At 37.4% G+C, this 19951-nt stretch overlaps 1 protein-coding gene across 2 annotated transcripts in view; it reads right to left on the bottom strand.

The window, feature by feature from the left end:
- Positions 1-2652: 2652 nt before the first annotated feature.
- plcl1 (phospholipase C like 1) overlaps positions 2653-19951 on the bottom strand; it is a 74507-nt gene continuing 57208 nt past the window's right edge. The window contains exons 4-9 of one of the 2 annotated variants that reach the window (XM_079822118.1): positions 15792-16154; positions 11716-11919; positions 10228-10303; positions 7914-8023; positions 5204-5415; positions 2653-4729 (exon numbers count right to left, since the gene is read on the bottom strand). In XM_079822118.1, the coding sequence (XP_079678244.1) occupies positions 5248-5415; positions 7914-8023; positions 10228-10303; positions 11716-11919; positions 15792-16154 (921 nt within the window). In that variant the 3' untranslated portion in view covers positions 2653-4729; positions 5204-5247. Of the gene's footprint in view, positions 4730-4904; positions 5416-7913; positions 8024-10227; positions 10304-11715; positions 11920-15791; positions 16155-19951 lie in introns of those variants that run through there. The other variant, XM_079822117.1, reaches the window with a different exon arrangement.

Here is a 19951-nt window from a genome sequence, read left to right as displayed (position 1 = left end):
GACTGTAATTAAACTCAAAGTGGCTCTCCTCTGAGGCGCACGCCAGGCTAAAATTAACAGGGCCCTATTAGCGTTGGGAAGCACAGCGTCATCGTTGGTGAGCGCCTTTGGCAAAAAAACGTCCCGGCGATGTGACTTGCTGTGAGAATCCTGACAAAAACACGAAGAGCTCCAGCTGCTAATGGTTAGCCATTTTAACGCTAGCTGTGTCAAGGATTTGATTGCTCTCACCGCTGTTAAGTAAAAGTCGCGCCGAAGACATTGAACGTTAGGCCTACTTAAACTTTTCCTTCGAGGTTCAAATTAACTGTGCTACTTACCACACTATACATTAATATAAACACATCTACACCTTAAACTAATAGTTCACCCAAAAATAAAAATTGTGTCATCAATTACTCACCCTCATGTTGTTCCACACATTCTGTTGAACACAAAAGAAGATATTTTAAAGACTGTTGGTAACCAAACAGTTGATGGCACCCATTGAATTCCATAGTAGTAAAAAATACTATGCAAGTCAATGGGTGCCATCAACTGTCTGGTTACCAACATTCTTTAAAATATCTTATTTTGTGTTCAACAGAAGAAAGAAACATACAGGTTTGGAACAACTTCAGGGTGAGTAAGTGATGACCAATTTAAATTTTTGGGTAAACTATCCCTTTAAAAATAGTTTTCAACATTATAAAGCACAAATTAACTTCTAAGTTTGATTGTAAGCATCTAGAATCAGTGTTTTCCAACCATGTTAATGGAGGCACAGCAACAGCACACATGTCTCTCTTATCTGACCCATCCATTTCAGGCCTTTGAGTCTCTACTAATGAGCTGATGAGTTTAATCCAATTTGGAAGAGTTAGAAAAGGTTTTCCCAACCCTGTTCCTCCTGTCTAGAATGGTGCATTAAAAAAATAAAAGGTCACTTTTGTGGGCATTATAGAACCTCAGAGTGTCTTAAAAGTGTTTTTAGGAGTGAAGAACATCTTCATAGCTGCACTCTGACTCTCATGGCCTCAGGCGGGAATCGGAGGGGAGATCTGCGCATGCTCTTGACACAAACCAAAAACAGACAGATGTTTGCTGCATTAGCGGCTGTCAGCATGTCATTTCACCTGTCCGCTTAGCACAATGTCACATGTTCTTACATCTGCTCCTGTGGGACATGAGTCTATAAAAATCTAGTGCCATGTGTAAAGGGCAGAGACTCTGCAACTGATCTTTAGTTCTCACCGTGCGGGTCGAAATCGGTTTTATGACAGCTTGAATGAAAAAGTGTTCTTAGTGACAAAAACAAACAAATAAATGAAAAGCATTACTGAACACATGCATAAACAATAAAAAAAAAAATAGGAAACAGAAAAATATATATTTTTAATTTACGTATATATATTTGCCAAACATAACTTATAATTTTAATTTAGTTTTTTGCTTTCAGCCTTTTTAAACGAGGAGCCTATACCAGAGAGTGATGTGGATATTCATTTCTCACCATAATATATGTCACTGTCTCCACCAAGAGGTAATTCTGTTAACAACAGGATACAGTTGGCAGCATAAGACAAAATATGCTTCCCGGTTGATAGCAGCCAGCCTATATGAGAAATTAGATATAGATTAATAACAATAATAATAATAATAATAGTGATGGGGAAATACATTGATTGCACTGCATTCAGGCAAAACTAGACTGTATCAGTTCGTCATAGTTTACTTTAATCTTAGTTCATTCATCATAACTGGAAAGGTAAAGTTTGAGTAGTGTCCAAATTTAAAAGTCTAAGTATCAAATCAAAAACATACATATAACATTTCTACTTAATTATTTTAAAGCAAAAGCTTTAATTATTAGGTATCTTTTAAGGGATGAAATCCAAAAATAGGAGGCTTGATGCACAGGAACCACACAATATTATCCCTGAAACCAATATCATGAAACAGTCACCTGGGATACTTAAACTTTAAATTCAGAAGCAGCTGATTTTTAATTAATCTACATAAGTTGCTTACAGACTGAACATTAACCATATTCACACTAGTAGTCCATTTCAGTAATGGATTTCATTGCCAGTTAGCCTATTAAAATAGCATAAGGCTTTAGGTCAAATACAGTGTTGTGGTGGCTGATGATACATTTGACAATAAAGGAGTTCAATAACACTCTGAAATGGACTTTATTAGATATAAAATGTAAAATGTATGGCAGCGTAACTTGTTGGCTAACGTAATTAGCTTAGCAAAAAAGGTCATATTTACCTGAGAAATATTGTTGGAAGATCTAAATTAAATTAAAAAAAAAAAATACTTCAATATAGTACAATTTCTGACGTACTTCAAATCCCTGATTAAATGCTATACTGCAATTAAGTCAAAATAAGCCTCTGGAAATAGTTTTAATAAATTACGATAGGGTATATCTCCTGTAACAGCCTACAAGAATCCTCTGATTTTAAAGACTGGAAACGACTCCACCTGCTGGCTAATCCGTATATTTTTCCATGGTCATTATTGATAAATGTAGCTACCGTTTCCCTACAAAATAATGTTAAGTGGTCCGGATAAGCATCCCAAACAAAAGTCATTAAGTGACTAAAGAGCTCCAGCAGTACTGATAAGACAAAACAGTTACGGGTAACAGAAAAGACAGCAGTCAGTAAAAGATAGCTTTATTTAGTCTGCGGCACATCTGTGTTACATCAGCTTGTTAATGTTATAAAATACAAACCATCATTTCAAAATAAAAGCAACGTTGCTTTGAAGTTTACTTTGTTTAATGCACGCTTGTCACCTTTAATAAATACTCTCCATTTATACAAGGACAACTGCTAACAAGAATGCGACAAAACAATATTTTAAACAATATATTTCATTTTTAAGAGTCAGAGGAAAGGCAGACACAACAAACGCATGGTAACCACACACAGAAAAAAAGCAGAAACAGTAAATTAAGACAGCTGGATTAATGCTCCTCATTAGACTAGTCATTATGCCTAACGTCAAACAGCAGAGTAATATTGCACCGTCTGAGATGTTAACCACTACCTAATACTGCAAGAATCAATAGACCGGTCCAAATGGATTGCTCTGTTTAGTTTAAAGTGCACCTCAATGGGGTTCGTTTTGCTCGCCATCGACCCTTGTGACACATTGTATTTGTATCCGATTGCTCATAAGAGTAATTGTACCCGTCTAAAGTGAGACAACTCACTTCACATGTTTGATTGGTCTCAAGTGCCATCTAAACTGGAACGGAAAGCTAATACTGTAAATGGGTGTTCATTATTTAGATTTTGGCCCTTTTGCAAGTACACATATCCTCGAGTGCAGGTCCAGGGGCCGGAGGAACAAGGGTTACGTGTTACAAATGCACATTGATGTTATAAGGGGAGAACTATGTTTGTAGCTTAAAGATATTACCATTTACAATTCTCTTATCTAATTCACTAAATGAATTTTGTTCACTCTTCAGCAAACAATTTGTTTTTTAAGGAACACTTTAGGAGTCAGTACACATTCAGTTCAGACATGTACACGTACAAACAGTCACACAACATGAGTGGATCGCTCACCCCTCAGTCAGAAAGAGAGAACAGGAAGAGAACAAGGGCACAGATAAAGGAAGAGAAAATGAAATACATTAAAGTAGTAGTAGAGAAGAGTACAAAGTTGTTTAAAAGACAGGACAACAGGAAATCTGCTTGTTTTGAAATGTTATGCCTTTTCTTGTTCCGCTCTTTATTGATTTCCACACATTTACTGTTGTGACTATAAAATGCTCATTTGGTCTTCTAAAAGAAAATGTTTGACATCAACCAATAGTCAGGTTTTTGTTTAAAAACCACCAATCGAATCGCCCAAATAGATCGGGCATCAGATTGGTCACATTCAGAACATGTGCCACTTAATTATCACAACGTCTCATACACATTTTTACATTAGCACCCTTGCACACATACGCACACAACGTACGGACACGGTCTATCATAAGAAAAATAATATATATAGTTTTATATATATATATCTCACATTTCTAATTTCTGTTATTCTGTTAATATATGGAAAGAAAACTTTAAAACCTAGTCTATTGTAAGTGTCTTTGATGGCAGTGGACAAAATACTGCCAACATTTTCCTTGTATATCACACAACACTGTCAAATGTTACACAATGAAAGTTGTAAAACAGTTTATGCTTTAGATTTGTATCTATTTTAGTCCTCTCAGTGCTTAAAGCAGTTTATAATTATTATTTAAATCAAACATCTGGCAGTAATCCTCCATGTTTGGTAGCATTTTTGTCTTTGTTATGACAAAAAAAATGTGACAATGTCTGTCTCAGTCTGTCTTCGGATATCTTCATCCAATCAAGCCAAGGAATGTACGTTGTGAATAAAGTCACTTTTGACCTGAAATGTACGTTAATTCACTGATTTGTTCCAAACATTGTTTCAATCCCAGGTGCTGAACTCTGTACGGATTACAGGAAAATGTGGTGTAATCGGTACAGGTCGTCCCATTGAGCAACGGGCTCAGTTAACACTGTTAGGGAGCACTGAGCAGTATTTTAACAAAGCCTTCTTGAGTTCATTCTGCATTGTTAATGAGTTGAAAACGATCCGTGTCACTGGTGAAGGTGGAAGATGAGGAAATGGTTCCCTCCAACGGAGAGGCACCAGATACATCCCATCCATGCTGGGCTGGATAGAGCTTAGGGGTAGAAACAGTGCAGCCCTGCTGGTGGACGTCACAAGTCAATCAGTTTGAGCGACAGCACAGAGGGAGTGTTTGTGTTAACCTGAGTAAACAAACCTCACACTTTGGTGGTTTAGTCATGAACTAGGGGAACCACTAAGTTTTAGGTTTATAAATTTTTCTAAAATGCTTGAAAGAATGTTTCTCTATTTTTAGCCTGTGAACTACAAGGAGTTCAGGACTAAAAGTCCTCTTAAATATTGCAGGAACGATGTTCATTCCAGCGAAATCTTTTTTTTTTTTTACATCAGTCATTTTATATCGCAGAGGAATTCGCTTTAATTCCTCTTACGTCCTTCATTCAGTAGGTCTTGATAAGAACATTCCGTATTTTGTCCTCAAGTAACTTGCAGTGCTAAAAACAAGCAACCATTGCAATAAAGAACAAATATCCCTATAATTGCATCTTTCCACCTATATATCTGTCTGTACAACATTCAACCATTCATTCACCTATGAATAAATGCTCTCTCAATCCCTCTGCGTGTCTCTGGGGCTCAGATGCGGCCGTTGCCATGGCTACTGCTGCGCCTGGAGGACAGGCCATGAGGGGTGTAAAGACCGTCAGAGGTCAAGACCAGGCCGGATGCCTCACAGGCCAACGCCAGCTGCCTCAACATATCCAAAGCATCTATCTTAGCGCTGCGCAGGAGGTCACACTGACCCTATAAAAGAGAGAGACATGGATTATATGAACCAGGTTTGTTATAAAGTTTTATTATACGGCTCTGTGGAATACTTGATTCTGATTGCTCAACCACGCATTCCAGCGGTATGTTATTCCCAGATAACAACCGCCAAAGTGAATAGCACACCGCTCATCCGGGTACTACGAGTTATCTTGACCGGTACTACTTATATGCTTAAAGGGATTGTTCACCCAAAAATGAACATTTTGTCATAATTTACTCACCCTCAAGTTGTTCCAAACCTGTATGAGTTTCTTTGTTCTGCTGAACACAAAATAATATATTTTGAAGAATGTAACAAAGCTATTGACTACCATAGTATTTTTTTTCCCTACTATGGTAGTCAATGGTTGCTCTTTCTGCTTGGTTACAAACGTTCTTCTAAATATCTTCTTTTGTGTTCAGCAGAACAAAGAAACTCATACAGGTTTGGAACAACTTGAGGGTAAGTAAATGATGACAACATTTAAATTTTTAGGTGAACTATCCCTTTAACGTGTCACTCTGCTGCCATTGACTGTCTGGCGCCATCTTGTGACTGAAAAACACTTAACCACCACGGGTTACAATGGAAGATTTCAAGGGTTAGTTCACCCAAAAATGAAAATTTGCCCATGATTTACTCACGCTCAAGTCATCCTAGGTGTATATGACTTTCTTCTTTCAGATGAATAAAATCGGAGTTATATTAAAACAAGTCCTGGCTTATCCAAGCTTTATAAAGGCAGTGATTGTTGTTCTGTTTTTGAAGGCCATAAAAATGCATCTGTCCATCAAATAACGTGCTCCACACGACTCTGGGGGGTTAATAAAGGCCTTCTGAAGTGAATGAGTGTAAGAAAAATATCCATACTTAAAACTTTATAAAGTAAAGTTCTGGCCGATCGCCTTCTGTGGAAAAAGTGTTGAAAGTGCCTCTCGCAGTTCAAAATGCTTATGCTACGATTGACGAGCGTAACTGGTAGCGTAAGCATTTTGAACTGCAGAGGCACTTTCAACACTTTTCCCATAAACACTGATTTTATTCGTCTGAAAGAAGAATGTCATATACACCTAGGATGACTTGAGTGTGAGTAAATCATGGGCTAATTTTCATTTTAGGCTGAACCAATCCTTTCAGCATTAATTTCAACATATATGGTCAAAAATATATATATATTTTCAGCAATAAATAAAGGCTTAAAGCAGTTTTTCTTCGCGGAAGCTTTGCGAAAGAGCTAATAAAATATTTAAACTTAAGACAATATTTCGTGTCTACACTGTAAAATATTTCAGGCCTCTCCAATAAAAAAATTTCTAAAAAAAATTTGAGACAATTTTATTCACAGAAATTCAATTTGGCCAACTAAAAAATTTAGATGTGACCAGTCACTAGAAAATGTTAAATTGGAGACCTGAAATTTTGTTTTAAAAAATGTTAAATTGGAGATCAGTGTAATTTATTTGAGAGAAGTAGCCATGTAATAAATCGGGATACATCCAGCCGGTTGTTATCGCAGAATAAACCCCTTTAGAGTGACGCAAGACCCCTCCGCTTCGTGTCCTGATCACTCTATCGGGGTTTATTCTGTGATAACAACCGGCTGGATGTACATTATCCCTTACATACAATAGTTAGTTCTGGTGCATGAATCTTATTTGTTATTCCAGACAGGCTGACAGTCGGATTCATTCAGGAAACAAGTGACTGGTTTTATTTTAGACCTCATAAATTTGAATCACAATGTCATAACTCGATCTGAATAGAACCAATCCCCACCTCAGATTTTTTATTTTACGATTATCTGTTACACTCTTTTGTACATCACAATATGTAAAAAAAGATCTGTCGCTACCTCCATTTCATCATGACTTTAGCCCGAAAGCAAACCTGCAGTTTTTGCCCAAGCTGATGTTTATTTCATACAAGCCACTTGTCACAGCAGCAAAAATCAGCCTGTATAATTCTGTCAATAAGATAAAACGTCAATAAGAAAGTGGGGAATGATAATGGACTAAGATTTTTACAACAACTAAACACATGTCCTCTTTAAAGGACATAGAAAATATATTGACTAAAGCTCTGAAAAGACAGCAACTATTTATAATAGCCAAACGACAAGACTTTTAAAAGACTTGTTTTTAATAAATAGTATGTTCACATAAACATACAAAATACCCATTATGGTAATGTTGATTGTTTATAGTCCCAAGTGTGAGGCAAATGTTGTTGCATAATCGTTTAAGCCATAAACATCAAATGGAATTGGAACATGAATTTATGTTCAACTAAAAAATAAAAACTCGGGAGAGGATTTTGCCTTCTGATTTCAAAAGGCCACTGCACACTGTATTTATAAGGTCAAACAACTTCCATTTGGGAGATCACAAAAACAACAAAAGCCCTTCTCCCTTTCATCTAAAAGCAGAGCGAAAACATCATCCAAAAATGCAAGGTTATTTGAGGAAGAGAAGTAAAAGCTCACGCTATTTACCTTCAGCACAGTGATGTTCCAAGTAAAACTTTCCACAGCTTTACTCTGTTTACGGCCTTTCAGATTTTCCTTTTCTCCTAACCTGGGCAGGTCTTCATGAAGCACCATTCCTGAGAGGACATGTAATAGAAAACAAAAAATGATACATATGTTGTATATGTGTATCTATATGGTTTGATATTTTCAAAATGCCATTTATGGCACAAACATGCTTCTTGCAGGAACCAAGCTGCCAAATAATGGATGATACGTAGTATGTCTTCATTCATCCTCTGGTTAGGAAATAAAGTGCTACCCTGGATGAATTTTGGCATGGTGTCTGTAAACTGCCCTTTCATTCCTAATCTGCTATGTTATCTGTACTCGCTCTCACTCATTTCATTAATATTCCCTCATAAGGACATGAAAACACAGTATTTTAACCTCAGATGTGTGCAATTGGGGGTAGATAATATGTGTGTGAGATGTAATGAGGCTAGGATCAGATCAGTGAGGATATTCTAGTACTTGCTAACTAAAGTCTTCAGTGGTCATATTTTTTCAGTAACCATAGTTTCTTCCAAAATGCCATAAACTACTACAATAAATATGTGGTAATCTGGTATTAGCCCCTAACTTCAACACTTCTTAAATCATCTTACACTGTTTTGTGATTGCGATTGTGATATCCATTTATTATGGTTTTACATTAGTCCCAATAACTGTATAATAATTTAGTAGAAACAATAGTAAGTGTTCATATGATTTGTTTAGGAAGCAAATCTGAAACTGTAACTTGTCATATTTTTCGAATTTGAAGTAGTTCAACTATAATCAAGATATTATTTTGAAAAAGTAGTTACTGTAGCTACAGTACAAGCTACTAAAAATGGTAACTAAGTACAAGCTAATTTAGATGAGCCAATCTTTATATTTTCTAATTAAAACGTTATTATTATTATTATTATTATTATTATTATTATTATTATTATTATTATTATATTTTAATATAATTATAATTTACAAAGAGTTTTTTAGCCCAAATCATTAAGGTGTTTTAAGTTAATGAATGTCAATTAGGATAACAGATTACACTTCTTCATTTAGAATAGATAAACTGAAATTAACTGAAATTAATTTTTTTTAAAAAGAAAAAAAAAAGTTTCTTAAAGGAACACGCCGAATTTTGGGGACTTTAGCTTATTCACCATATCCTCCAGAGTTAGATAAGTCCATACATAACATTCTCATCTCCGTGTGTGCCATAACTCTGTCTGACGCACCCACCGCTAGCCTAGCTTAGCACAAAGACTGGAGGTAAATGGCTCCATCTAGCCTACGGCTCAATAAGTGACAAAGTAACGCCAACATTTTCCTATTTACATGTTGTGATGTGTATAGTTACATTGTGTACTAAGACTCTTAGCAGAAAGACTGGAGCTGTTTACCTCCAGTCTTTCTGCTAAATCTAGCCTACTGCTCAATAAGTGACTAAGCTAGGCTAGCGGTGGGTGCGTCAGACAGAGTTATGGCACACACGGAGATGAGAATGGTATGTATGGACTTATCTATCTCTGGGGGATACAGTGAATAAGCTAAAGTCCCAAAAAGTTGGTGCGTTCTTTTAAAAATTAAGAAAGCTACATGCAGGGACTGTGAATCATTTATTTCACAATTGTGATTTATTTATTTACATGATACTGGCAGAATGAAAAGAGTCACTAAAACTAATCAGCTTCCCAAAGTTACATTCTCTGAATACTGCCTCGACTAACTTGGTTATAAATCTGCATGCCCAATGCAATATCACATAACGGTGTTGTTGTGGCTGTGGTTTGCTACAAAAACAAGTGTGCTTTGGAAAAAAGCTTGTGGCTTGTAACAGGAAAAGTTGCTATTTTTGAAAATAGCATTATCACACAGGGCTGTCACTAGTGGGGTGAAAGTTGGTGTGAAAATGTTAGGGGCCACCAGCAAGGAGAGCTAGAACCCAAGCAATGGCCCTGCCCTTACACTATAAGAAGTTAATAATAGTTAATAGCGTCACCAGTTAGTAACTCATCAACACTGGGCACTGTAGATTTTGTGAAATATACCACTTCAAAAATCTCAGTGAAGATATTTTGAGGATAAAAGCTGATGTTTTAAAGTGTCAGGGGACTGTGAGTGTTGTGGATAACAGGATCTTCTTTGAATACAAATTTGAGAAATCTGTGAATTGTTTCTCAAGAAATTCACGCATCTCTAGGGCCTAACTGAAACATCATTTGGTGGAAGGAAAAGACAGAAATGATTCATCCTCCTCTCATCTTCTCCACCCCGCACCTCTACTCACCTTCCTTTTGCACTTGTGCAATTCTCTCCTGCACTCCATCTGCATTTTCAATCAGCTGTTTGTTAGCAGAGATCATCTGGAGGGGACACAGAGAGGAACTACATTATGATATGCTTATATATTTCAGTAGAATTATTTTTAAATAAATCAGTACTATTAAAGCCCTCATTCTGCAAGGATGTATTACATTGATCAAAAGTGACAATAAAGATATTTAAATTGTTACAAAATATTTACATTTCAAATAAATACTGTTCTTTTGAATTTTCTATTTATCAAAAAAATCCTGGGGGAAAAAAACCCCTACAAAAATGTTAAAAGTCACAGCTGTTTTCAACATTGATAATAAGAAATGTTTCTTAAGGACCAAATCAGCATATTAGAATGGTTTCTTAAGGATCATGTGACACTGAAGACTGGCAAAATTTGCTGTTGAAAAATTAGCTGTGCCATCACACGATTAATTTACATTTTAAAATATATTCAAATCAATTATATGTAAACCCAAACTTGTGATTAATCAAAATTAATAAATTTGACAGCACTAGTTTAAAATGTAATAATATTTCACAATTTTACTGTTTTTACTGTATTTCTGACCAAATACATGCAGCCTTGATGAGCATAAGAGACTTTCAAAAGCAATTTTAAAAATGCATCGACCCCAAACTACTAAATTATAGTGTGCACACACACACACACACACACACACACACACACACACACACACACACACACACACACACACACACACACACACACACACACACACACACACACACACACACACACACACACACACACACACACACACACACGATTATGAATATGGCTAACAGCATGTGAACCCAAATGATACATTTTCTCCATAAATTCTTCCAAGACTTATCTGAGCTTTAATATTATATTAATTTTATAGCTGAATACTCTTATTGTATGCTAACTATTGTCAAATTTCTAAGACAAAGTTGATGCTCAATCATAACACACATCTGAGAACTACATTATGAACTATGAAAAAGGGATCTTTAAGCAATAAAACTGTCTTCTGAGAAGACCCTTGTTGCCCTCTCCCACAGTTAAGATATTTATAAAATGTAGTCCTGCCAGTCAGTGCGGCCTGACTCTCCCGGTCTCAAACACACAACAGGAGCCAGAGTCAACCCACAGGGAGAGACAGAGAATAAGTGAACCTACGAAAGGAGAGAAGGAGGATGGTGACTAAAGCCTCAGAAGTCTTACTCATTTCCAATGTGCCTGCTCTTACTCCCACACACAAATATGTGGGATGGCTAAAAAGACAAATGCCATTGTAATGGCAGGTAATGCAGAGAGTAGAATAGCTGATATTAACATTAGCAATAACTGAGAGATCTAGCATAACCATAAAGTTGGCCTATTATAGTCCATTAAGTGGAAGCGTAACCAACATAACAGCCAGACAGAAAATACGCATGGCAATGATGCGTGACACTGAGTGTCTCTTACCGCGTCATAACCATTTAGCAGTTTACGAGCGGCGTCAGTCAAGTTGCCCACAGGTTCCAGGCATGGATAACCTTCCTTCAGAGTGAGTGTGGCCCCTGGGGGCCCTTCTGGTGTCTGCAACCTTGTGGCCAAGCTTTGGATGCACTGCTTCGGTGTGGCCATCGGGGGGAGCCCACACTGCTCTTTAAAAGCCACTGTAGCGTTCTATAAAAAGAGAAAACACACTTGGTTACCACTAATATTTCAGTGAACAGAGATAAAGACAACATAACAAAAAGCACAAAACAAAAGAATTGGCATGTTAACAAACAGGAAATAAATCTGAAATGCTCTAACTTGGCTTGAGGTTGAAAATATTTTTAAAGTCTCATACAGTACTGTTGTGACATACAGTAAAAAGTGCAATTTTAGAATTTACAAAAATATAAAGTTCAAAAGAAAAGCATTTATTTGAAACAGAAATCTCTTGTAACATTATACACCTCTTTACTGTCCCTTTTGATCAATTTAATCTGTCCTTGCTGAATAAAAGTAATATAAATCTCCACACTTTTGAGGGTAGCATACACTCAAAGTATATGATCACAACTGCAAGATATTTGAGAGAAAACAAGAGAGGTGGAAACTGGTGGCAATTTGTATTATTTAAAAAAGACAATAGACACTGAATATGTTATGCAAAGCTACTTTCATGAGGCCAATGCAAAATAATGAACTGCTTTCCTTTATACAGACAGATAAATCTGAGCAATTTAACAGTTTTCTGTGTCTGCGTGACTGGCTTCAGCTTTGAGTCAAATCGCATTTCAGCTTTTATCATACATTTCCCTTCATTACGGTGTGGCGGATAGAGAGGCTGTTTCTATTTTCCACCTGACAGGATCACACACCCACAACCGTGATTACCAAAGCTATTTGGAGATGTATGTGTGTGTTCAGGGGGATTAATGCGGGTGATCAGTCTGTATATCTGTGTTTATTTGTATGAGAAAGAAGTCCATAGGGTGTAAACATTGAGCATTGTTGTGGCTCATCAATAATGACAGATGGAAAGTAAAAGCATGGAAGGACAAAAAAGGTCCAGTGTTTTACAGTATGTATTTGGATAAAGTATTTGGGCACTGAAAATGTATAAAATGTAGAAAATGTAGAAAATGTCATTAGATTTGAAAATATAAAACAAAGTGGCATTTAATTTAACGAAAGATGACAAGTATATATTTTGGGCTAAATATTACAAAAATGTAACAAAATAGCAAGACAAGAGATACATATTGTTATCATGTGTGAGATTCATAACTCTACTAAAAATGGCCTTGGGACCAGATGGTTAACAGTAATTGCAAAGATAAGACTAGTTTTTGGGGTCACTGTCTGGTTGTGTGTGTGTGTATCTCTGGGATCAGCAGGTTTTTGTGAACACAGTAATTATGAATGTGGAGTAACTCCTCTTCCTCAACACACAACACACTGGTGGCATCTGATCCCAGCCCTGTCACCTGACACTGATACTCTACCCTCCATCCTTCCTCTCCTTACCGTCACCCACAAATCATACCTTGACTTCGCAGAGTCTAGACCAGCAAAACTGTTGTTTTTTGCTTGGTTTTATTTCTAGGAATTGTTTGAAAAATCAAAATAACGCGTCAAGATGCTAGAAATGTGTGAGTGAGCGCGTTGATTACTTAGTTAAGTTAAACCCCAGAAATGGCAAGTAAACTGAGCTTTGCTTTCACAATGGATGGCAAAACTCCAGAGTGGAGGTGTGGTGGTGTCTGGTTTTTACATGTTCAGAACTGAGATGAGACCTAAATGAAGCCGGAAATTTACGTCAATCGGCTGATTATTAAATAAAAGGATCCGAATGTGTCAGTGACTCTGCATCAAAAGTATGCAACAAGTACTGAGGTCAAAATCTTCATGTGAGAGAGTTTAGAAGGTGGAACCAATTACTTGTGACTGTGAGCCAAGCAAATGTTTAATAAAAAGAAAGCAATTACAATCATCCACCTAATGTCTCACTATAATATCTACTATAATAAAGTGTTTGACATGGTCATGTTATTAATAAGCGAGATTTACTCCAACAACACCAATTATCTGCATGTCCCACTGAACAGCACTAATAGCACAGACAAAAAGCAACTTAACTGTTTTGTTCACCATTTCCAAACCATTACATTCAGACAGCTTTGACTGGGTGAGTCAGCTGTCAATCTGGATGGACCAGTGCCACCCTGACCCTAATGTGGCCTTGTCCAATCACAGCTACATCCATACAAAAAAAAAAGGAAATTGCTTAAGAGTCTATGATTGGATCATTATTGCAGTGATTATTATATTTCTAGCATGTCATATGTTTGTAAACAGTTCTTCTAACCCTAATACAGTGGTGCTGGTATATATGACATCACTTTGTAGGCCAAAACGCGCAAGCGAGTTCCCCTTGTACTGAAGTCAATGGGTTTTTTGAATGGGGTTTTGGTTAAATGGCTGAAATAAGGTATGTGGTGAACACAAGCTCAAGACACTTTCACGCTTTATTCTACGACATAAAATACATCAGTATTATCGTACTCGTGATTTTTTTAAGCTGTTATGTGTCTTGAAAAAGGCCTACAGAGGCTGTCAGGGAGATTAAGCGTCATCACCAAACAGGTGAGCTCAGTTGTCGGAAGCTTAATGACGGTGACGTTGAAATTGCGGTTGAAAGTCCATTTGTAGCCTACCTTTAGCTTATTACTTCTGGGCGACTGCATTTAGGCTTCAGAAGATAGTTATCATCTGTGATAACTATCTTGATGGCAAAACGTGCAAGTATCATAAACATTTGTTGACCACAGAACTTGTTTTTAGCGATAATTCAAAAGCCTGTGGGAAAATCCTATTGGGTTTTTTTCGAGGGAACCAGTGCGACGCTAACTGCCGGTTGGCCTACAAAGTGACGTCATACCTGCACCACTGTATATATGGAGTGTGTAGCTTTCATTTCTTAAACAACCATGTAGGAAGTAGGGATGTAGCCCGGTCCTACCAGACTCGTACATTTCATTTACAGAGAGTCTGGCCACTCTCCATTGACAAGCGTTAACTTCCTTGAAGGCGGGTAACTCTGTTGAAGTTAAAAACTATTGGATCTGCCCAGAGACACTCTGGATCTGCCATAACCAATTGCTAACATTTGGTTGTGACTTTTGTCATCTCAAACTAGCGCACAACATCAATGTCATCTTTCTCAGCCACTCCCTCCGTTCGCTGATTGGACCGGTTAAAATTTGACTGGAGAAAACCAGAGAATATACCGCAATCCCAGGCGGAGTACTGAAAGAAAAGGAAAATTTAACAGAAGTACGTAGGAGGGAGGAACCAGGCTACTAGGAAGACACTTCATGGCCATATTCCAGGATGACAATGTCAAGAATCATCAGGCTCATTGTGAAAGAATGTTTGGGAGGGAGCATGAAGAATCATCTTCAGACATGAATCGGCACCTCTGAGTCCAGACCTTAAATTCTTTGAAAGTCTTTGGGATGTGCTGGAGTAGACCTTACAGAGCACTTGACTCTTGCACTGTCAATACAAGACCCTGACCAAAAATTGATGCACCTTTTGAGGGAAATAAATGTTGTGATAAGCATTTTCCTATTTAAATCCAAACAGCGACTTTTGTTTTGGCCAGGCAGTGTATAAAGTAATCATATCTCTTCACAAGACTTTGATTAAACTGCCCAATTCACATGGATTTGTTTTACGACCTTTTCGGACCTTTGGATCAATTTGTGTTTTGAAGATTAACCAAAGTCTTATGGGTTTGGAACAACATGAGGGAGAGTAAATGATGACAGAATTTGTATTTTTTGTGAACTCTCCTTTTAACCAGCAAGATTTCCTTGATCACACAGCATCACATGGCAAAACCACACAGGCTGACAGCACCAAACCACAAATCAACATAAACCAACCCGAACTAGAATGGAAATTGTAACCTGGTCTTTTCAGCAGAGTGTGGCTGCCAAGTATTGCTGAAGTTAAATAGCTAGTATTACTGTTGTCTGAACATTCACCACCTCACTTACCAGTGCATCCTCTCGCAGGTCTGTAGCTTCTCGCAGAGGTCCGCTGGCTGGGCGGAAAGTGTCATCCAGCACTTTGATGCCTGTGTTACGCAGGGTGACGTACTCTCGTCCACGCCGCACTCCTCTCCTGACGGACAGACCCCGTCTCTGGGCCTTTCCTCCACCTCTGCGGTTAGTGATGGCGATGTGTACGAACAGACTAGCATGGGGCAAGGGGTCTCCAGCGAGGCCCAGAAGGGGCACATTGCGGTAACCAGGCTGTAGACACTCAAATGCAATGGTGTACTGGCCAATGAAGTCGTCGCCTATATAATCATCATCCAAAACTACGAAACGCAGCAGGGCTAGTTCAGGCATGTTCACCTGAAAAGAGAAAACGGTGTGTTATTTGGACTCTTCAGGTGTGCAACAACTAAAAGTTTTACAAATGCAGATGTAAGGAGTATGAAATATCTAGGAAATGTAAACAGACACTTAACACATGACCAGACCCACTAAAATATGAAGCATGCAAAACTTTGTGCAGACCACTGAGGCAAACGTGCCACCTCAACACCGCAGAATTTAGTTACAAAATCATTTGCATGAGGCGCATTTCCACAGTCTCATCTATTTAAATATGAAAAAATTTAACAAGCACACACAACATCACCTGGGCATCTGGCTATGTAGGACAAACACACATAAATAAGCAAGGACACAATTAAACCAAATCATACATCTTGCACAGCATGAATAACCGAGGGACTGTTACAGGCTGAAACAACGTACAAAAATGATTGTATATAAGCATACTCGCATGTAAAAGATGCATTTAGAATAACAGGAAGTCTGCGTTTCATTGCTTCCTTTGTGTCAGAAAAACAAAGGAAGGGAGGGGACTTCAACCTGAATGCACAGAGACTCGTGTCACCGTGGGGACCTAAATTGAGGTCCTCACAAGGAAACAATCTTATAAATCATACAGAATGAGTTTTTTTGAAAATGTAAAAATGCAGAAAGTTTTCTTTGATGGGTAGATTTAGGGGTAGGGTTAGTGTAAGGGGATAGAATATACAGTTTGTCCAGTATAAAATCCATTATGTCTATGGAGAGTCCCCACGAAGATAGTAAACCAGACGTGTGTGTGTGTGTTTGTTTCTTTTTGGTATACCCTACATTACGGGGACAAAAATGTCATCACAAAGATGGCAATATCCGAAAACCTTGTCCTTGTGGGGACATTTTTTGTCCCCATAAGTAAAACAGCAGTTATAAATCATACAGTTTATAAGTGATACATACAGACACATAACAAAAGAGTTATATCACACTGAATATGCATATTTATACTAAGGAAAGGAAAGAGAGAGATAAATCTGGCAGGAAAATACAAAGATTTTCCTGCCAGACAAAGACAAAGATAAAACGCCTCAGCTGGCAGCAGACACCCACACAAATGCCTGGACAACTCTAAACAAGAGAAAATAGTTCAAGACAGGTGTGCAGCATCTCAGAGAACCTACTTCACGCATAAATATCACAGTATTTTTTGTAAGTATCATACAAACTATGATAAATTATATATATATATTATATATATATATATATATATATATATAACATTCCATACAGAGACATTATCGGCCAGCTCATTATATTAAGTTGAAAAAGTATAAAGTGATATAAAGTGTCATCCAGCACTTTGATGAAAGTATAACGCCTACCATATAGCAAATCTTAATTGCTTAGATCGTCACAAAATGAAAACTATTTGATCACCCAGCTATAATCTACTAGATAATTAAGATCATGAAAATCATGAAAGCTGCTCTGAGACGATTTGTATTGAGAAATGCTCTATACAAATAAATTTGACACCTTGACAGTGAGACTGGCATCATTAGGAGCACAGCGCTCTCAGTGACATATGGGTTTAGTGGAAAAGGCCACAGGAAGAGATGCAAAAGCATTCTATCAGATCCCACCAGGGGATGCACACTTGCTCCTGTGCATGTGTCTGTGCGTGTGTCTGTGTGTGTGTGTGTGTGTGTGTGTGTGTGTGTGTGTGTGTTAGTGAGACTCTGATAGGTGTACACCCACCATGACTTATAATTGCATGACGTTCTCGAGCTCCAAGCAACAAGAGACAAACAAATGCAAACAACAAGAGGCACAATCCCCCAGGACAGAATAAGTGTGTGCGTGAGAGATATATTTGTGATTTCACTGGATCCCTCACAAAACCTCCTCTTCAAATAACCATATGGCACAGTCTTTGGTTTAAATCACAATAGCAGGGATTTAAATTTATAAGCACCAAGGGCAAGTCTCGCCCACACTTTCTATCACTGTCTACTTACAGAACAGTTTTTCTTTTGTGCAAAAACCAATCCAAAAGGCACATATCTACCTTTTTATTGAATATGGAAGTAAAGTATCTGGAGATTCATACTGTAAGACTATTGCTGTTATCTTGTGAGAGTGATTTATATTGGCATTGCTTTACATTAGGTTAGCCAAAAAAGATGAAAGTGCATCCTTTGTATAGAAATAAAGTGCTTAATTAAACACTCAGAAATCAGATATTTGTATTCTCTTTCCCTGCACTTTCCTCTACGGTCCTATCTAATAAAGACAAAAACTTATGTATACATTAAACATATTTTAAAGGATATTTTATAGGATATTTTCATTTTAAAGCATCACATTTCCTCTAGCTTCAGAATGAAAGGCAAGGCATATGGAGATTTGTTAGTATTCTATATAAATATGTCCTTGAAAAATCCTATTTTAGTGACAATCAACATCAGAACATGTTTATATTTAACTCTTATCTTATGTCTTATAATAAGAACAGTTCTGGGCTGCGTTTCCTAAAAGCATCGTATGCCTAAGTAGGTCGTTGAACCATTTCCACCAATGATCTCTACTATCAACTTGGGTCACGATGCTTTTAGGAAACATAGTCCTGGTGTGTGCGTAGTTTCTACCGTTTCTAAGAGACAAACAGAGCTGTCATGCCTGTGCCCATTGCTTTTTTAAGAAACTTGTGGTTGTGGATAGATAGCTACTAACAATGGATTCTGGTTCAAATCAATGAAAATATACATGATGATAGCGAGTTTATGGAGTGCTTAAATAAGTCTGTACCTGTTAATATAAACTAGTATCCTTGAGAAAAAAACTTTTTTTTTTTACACCAGAAATTACTAGCAAGATAATTCACTCAAACATAAACTAACTCTCCTCAGATGAAACATGTTAATTTTACTGATTTTGTTCAAGCAGTCTTGCTTCACATCCCAGAGCTCTGAATGTTTGTGTCCGCTTCATTGCTCAGGATAACACAGGTAAAATAAACCCTCACCTGCGCCAAGAAACTACCTTAATCTGCATCTTATAATTAAAGCTGTCTAAATTTGGCATGCAAGCATAATTAGGCCCTGCTAAAAGAAAGGTCACATCATTGAAAAAGAATAATGCTGGAAGAAACTGGCATCCACTTATACAGCAGTGTAATGAGTTATCTAGACCATAGGTTAGAACTACAATCCAGGGCAAGAGCATTTGTGTTAGCAGGCTATTAAGTTTTGATGGAGATCTTCCCTAATTACTGATCGAGGCAGAGTTGTGTTAAGTTGCACACATTTGCGTCACCCCCGTCCAACCATGAGGACAGACTGCATCCATTAACCTCATTCTGGTTGTGGATGACAGGTCAGCACTCTATACATTCATGTTGTTCATGTGACATTTCTGTTATAGTTGTCAGCTCAGGCTAATGCATGCTAAGAAATGAAAACAAGTGCAGCAACCAGTGGGAGCTAACATTTTGTAAACTCACTATCAGGATTATTTTTTAACTAGCAGTTTATGTCTTAACTACATAGAGAAAATCTGCACGACATTATTAAAAAAAACACACACACACACAAACAAAAAAACATACAAAATAGATTCGGTCTCACATCTGCACTGAGAGCAAAATTAGCCTTCAGCCGTTTTGTTGTGCTCTTAAACCTGTTTATGCTAAGCCCAAGCATTGGCAATAACATTTTTGTTACAGAAACAAAAGTCAGTGGGATTTTCACCTAACAGCAGTAAAATATACCATGTGTTGGAATCACCTTGTCAACCGCATCATTACAACCTGTGAGTACATATATTACGTTGTGTGA

The sequence above is a fragment of the Gobio gobio genome (assembly GCF_949357685.1).
Source record: "Gobio gobio genome assembly, chromosome: 7".
Taxonomy (NCBI): domain Eukaryota; kingdom Metazoa; phylum Chordata; class Actinopteri; order Cypriniformes; family Gobionidae; genus Gobio; species Gobio gobio.
Note: the sequence above shows the minus strand (reverse complement) of the source record. Positions and strands in the feature narration are given on the sequence as shown.